At 51.0% G+C, this 3,664-nt stretch overlaps 2 protein-coding genes across 2 annotated transcripts in view; both read left to right on the top strand.

Annotated features, from left to right (window-relative positions):
• Positions 1 to 186: 186 nt before the first annotated feature.
• POSPLADRAFT_1062328 (hypothetical protein) lies at positions 187 to 2,453 on the top strand (the record flags this gene model as incomplete). The annotated part of the gene is made up of 10 exons (XM_024481497.1): positions 187 to 241; positions 299 to 600; positions 671 to 743; positions 798 to 916; positions 977 to 1,368; positions 1,419 to 1,471; positions 1,540 to 1,742; positions 1,807 to 1,876; positions 1,931 to 2,043; positions 2,097 to 2,453. 10 exons carry the CDS (start codon positions 187 to 189, stop codon positions 2,451 to 2,453), a joined length of 1,737 nt encoding a protein of 578 aa, XP_024333615.1.
• A 966-nt stretch (positions 2,454 to 3,419) lies between these two features.
• POSPLADRAFT_1041868 (hypothetical protein) overlaps positions 3,420 to 3,664 on the top strand; it is an 848-nt gene continuing 603 nt past the window's right edge. The window contains exon 1 of the mRNA XM_024477992.1: positions 3,420 to 3,585. Coding sequence (XP_024333614.1) covers positions 3,518 to 3,585 — 68 coding nt within the window. The 5' untranslated portion in view covers positions 3,420 to 3,517. The remainder of the gene's footprint in view (positions 3,586 to 3,664) is intronic.

Below are 3,664 nucleotides of genomic sequence, written 5' to 3'. Positions count from 1 at the left end.
ACCTGCGTCGACGATGGCCGTAACATCCAAATTGGGGTATAATGGCTTGTCTGGCTTGTCGTCACGCGCGTTACAAGATAATATAAACTCAATAAAAGCCTCCGCAGTTTCGAGCCACACACTCTCGCCGTCTCTTCCTTCACGTTCACCTTCCACCTCCACTTCACCCCCGAAAATTCCCTGGCCATGGTCGGCATCCTCAAGCCGAGACGATCTCTTAGGCTCAAAGATGTGAAGAAAGGTATGGATCCTCGTCGTTATCGTTGACCGATTTGCCCTGACTGTGGCCCGGCCACAGTTCATTACGACGAGTCCAGTGACGCCGGCTCTGTGCCCGATCTAGAGCTCAAGCCTAAGCATGTCAAACGGAAAATAAAATCATCAGACGACGAAGACGGCTATGAGCCGGACCGTGAGGCCACGCCGGTGGATGGGAGTACCCCAAATCGGAGAGTGAAACGCAAGGTCTGCATGTCGGAGGATGCACGACAGCGAGCTGTCGACAAGTCTCCGAACAAAGGCGCCTGCATTCTATCGAGGCTCAATGACAGGACAGTCCAATTTTGCCACGTACTTCCACGAGCCACAGACTCGTCAGTGGTAAGTTGAAGTGGCTCCTGCGCGAATGCAGTGTCTCTGACGGTGTACATACACACACACACACACATAGCTCGCGTCTCTGGAGTGGTGGTGGGGTCTGACAAAAACACTAAACGTGGACTCCCATCATAATGTGGCTTTCCGTGCGTCTCCCTTCCCTGGGGCATCCAGATACGCATGGGCTTACTTGCATACAGTTCGTGGAGATCTGCACGTACTGTGGGATCGTGGAGACCTATTGATCGCTCCGATGCCTGATGTGGTCATGAGGCTGCTGGATAAGTTCACGGATAGCGGGAGATACAACATTTGGGAGGTGAGTCGCTGCAGCCCGATAGTTTATGGCTGATGCGAATGGTCGCCACAATGCGTTTAGGTCCTCGAAGAAGAGAAGTTTTATAGCTACTCTGCGCTCCCTCACCCAGCCCTTGCAAATAGACAAACCCGAGAAGGGTTCGCCTGTAAATTCGATCTAATCGAATGTGTCCAGTCGCAGGCAAAGCCACACTTCATGATATTAAACGCTGTCATGAAGATCAAGGAGAACAAGAAGCTGTGGATAAAAGTTCTAGAGGCGTTCTACAAGAGAATCAATCTCAAGGCTGATGCATCCCGTGTTGTGGAGGGTATGGTGACATTGGCTGACTTGTGGACTGCACCACCACCCTGGGATGCACAGTTGGTAAGGAACGAGGATGAGCCGCAGGAGCTAGAGGACGAGCCGCAGGAGGTAGAGGATGAGCCACAGGAGGCGGAGGATGAGCCCAGGTTAGTGAACATATTTGGTTCCTCAACGCAATCACCGATCTCGCTTGTAGCCTTCCCATAATTATTCCGACAGGTATACCAAGGACGCCTGAACGGCCGAAAGGTACGTCGTTATGCTTCGCCTTGCCATATGATACGGACTTACCAAAACATCTTCATGTCGTACAATAGCTGTCGTTGGTCCAGGAGGCCTTGTCCAGGATATAGGCCGCGAATCGAAGACCCCCGAGCCCGAAGACCAATCGTGCAATAGCAATCTAAAGTCGTGCGCTGCCCAATTAACGCCCACTGGTCCACGGTGCCTGCTCAGTCTGCAAGATGACAAGTCCGTTCAGTGCTGCCACGTCGTCGCGCGAAGCACTACACGCAAAACGGTAAGCCACAATCGCCCTTGGTGGGTTTCACGTCAATCTGACTCAAATACTCTCGCGCCTGTAGCGTCAAACCCTTGCAGCATGGTGGGGGCTTGTTGATTTCGACATCAACACGCCTTTCAACATCTTCCTATGTGAGTGCGTATCCCCCGGTTTGTCGGCGTAGCCCTGATGCATACCCCACATAGTGAGAGCCGATGTTCACTCCATGTGGGATCAAGGCGATCTGCTGTTTATGCCGGAACCTGAGGTCATCAAGAAGTTTTTCGCACAATCTATTGTTCCCATAGATGTAGGCATGGTGAGTACAGAGACAGGGCCTAGACATGGTATCTTGCTCACGGTGCTATCCAGTCGCTGGACGAGCCATTTGAAGTGTGCGATGGCCCCATCCACAAATACTGCGTTGTTGCCCACCGCGACGTTCCAGACACAGAGAAGAACTCTGCTTTCCGAAGGGAATTCAAGACCGTGGGCTACGTGTATTCCCGTGTCCCTCCCCAATTCGCTACATACAACGCCGGCTTGGCGCTGTCGAAGGGTGCCGGACCAGCTAATTTCGTAATGGCTTTAGACGCCTTCTACAAGGAACACAAGGTCAACTACAACGCGATCGAAATTCTCAATGAGACCCTACAGGTCTTCCGACGATGGATAGAACGCAAGCCGCGTGTACTTGGCATGCGTCGCACTGCCCGTCGTCGCAAGTAATTATCTCGAACAGTGCGTCGGCTATACTTCATTCAAACTCATACATAAACATTAACGATATCAATACTGGACGGATTCAGGAACTCCACATATTACTCGGTCGATGCTGGGTCAGAGTGTAATTTTTGAGATCTATGTGGCCCTATGAGCAGTTATAATATGAGAAATATCCTATGATTAACAACCTATGTCTCAATATGCAGTATACCACCACACAGTTATCCATGTATTTCCTTTATTCAATGTCTACGGTGAGCAATTACAGCTAGTTGCAAAATGATGCGGAAAACGCATTTTTTTTCGCAGAGCCCGGAAACACCGGGCCAGATGTCCGGGAAGGGGGAAATCGGAAGCAATCGCAGTCACGTGGCTATCCCATCGGCTGAGCATTCGGCGCTCATTAGTGTAAGGCAAATAAATCGGTGTAAATTACACCGTACTTTTTTACAGGTAATTTACAGGTAATTTACACTTTTTTACAAGGCTGTCTGATTAGCGGTGTAAATAATGTAAATAAGGAGGGTCACGTGTTGGGTACCCACCACTTGGGGCCGATGCGCCTCTTGTGCCTCTCGCGCTGCCCCGGGCTATTGTTTTGTCAACGCTGCTGCATAGGTTTAGTGCGTCACGTTCGGTCTCTTTGTGCTAGTATATATATAAAGTCCAATCAATTGTATTTCCCCCCAATCTTTTGCTGTGCAGGCTGCTCTTTGGCAGCATCCCCCTCGGTGTCGTAGTGGGGGTTTTGTGCTCGTGGGATCGGAACCCGGGTGTTGTCGACGTTAGTACAGCCTCCTCGTGGACTGAGAGTTCGGGATCAGATTAGATAGAATAGCCCCAGCGCTAGCTGAGACTGGAAGGAGTGATCGCGAAGAGAGGATCGCGTACCTGGAGGATTTCGTAGACTTTGAGGAGGAGCGAGAGCGTCGCCAAGGATCCAGCAAAGGTTCGAATATTAGATTAAGAGAATTGTGAATTGCGCGTGGTTCGCTGGCTCGTACAGGCCCATTTCCTCTCCATATATACCCGCAACCTAGAAACCTTCACATGAAGTAGTCGAGTACATGAGCATCAGTCGTGGTGTGCCGGGAAAGAACAATACCGTCGCTCAGCTTCATGCGATCGCGGCTACGTTCGGGGAGTCAGCGTGACGATTCTCGACTCTATTTACGAACGCGTTGCCCCCCAACAAGCGGAGGAGGCATGATCAC

The sequence above is a fragment of the Postia placenta genome (genome assembly GCF_002117355.1).
Source record: "Postia placenta MAD-698-R-SB12 unplaced genomic scaffold POSPLAscaffold_21, whole genome shotgun sequence".
Classification (NCBI taxonomy): Eukaryota; Fungi; Basidiomycota; class Agaricomycetes; order Polyporales; family Adustoporiaceae; genus Rhodonia; species Rhodonia placenta.
Note: the sequence above shows the minus strand (reverse complement) of the source record. Positions and strands in the feature narration are given on the sequence as shown.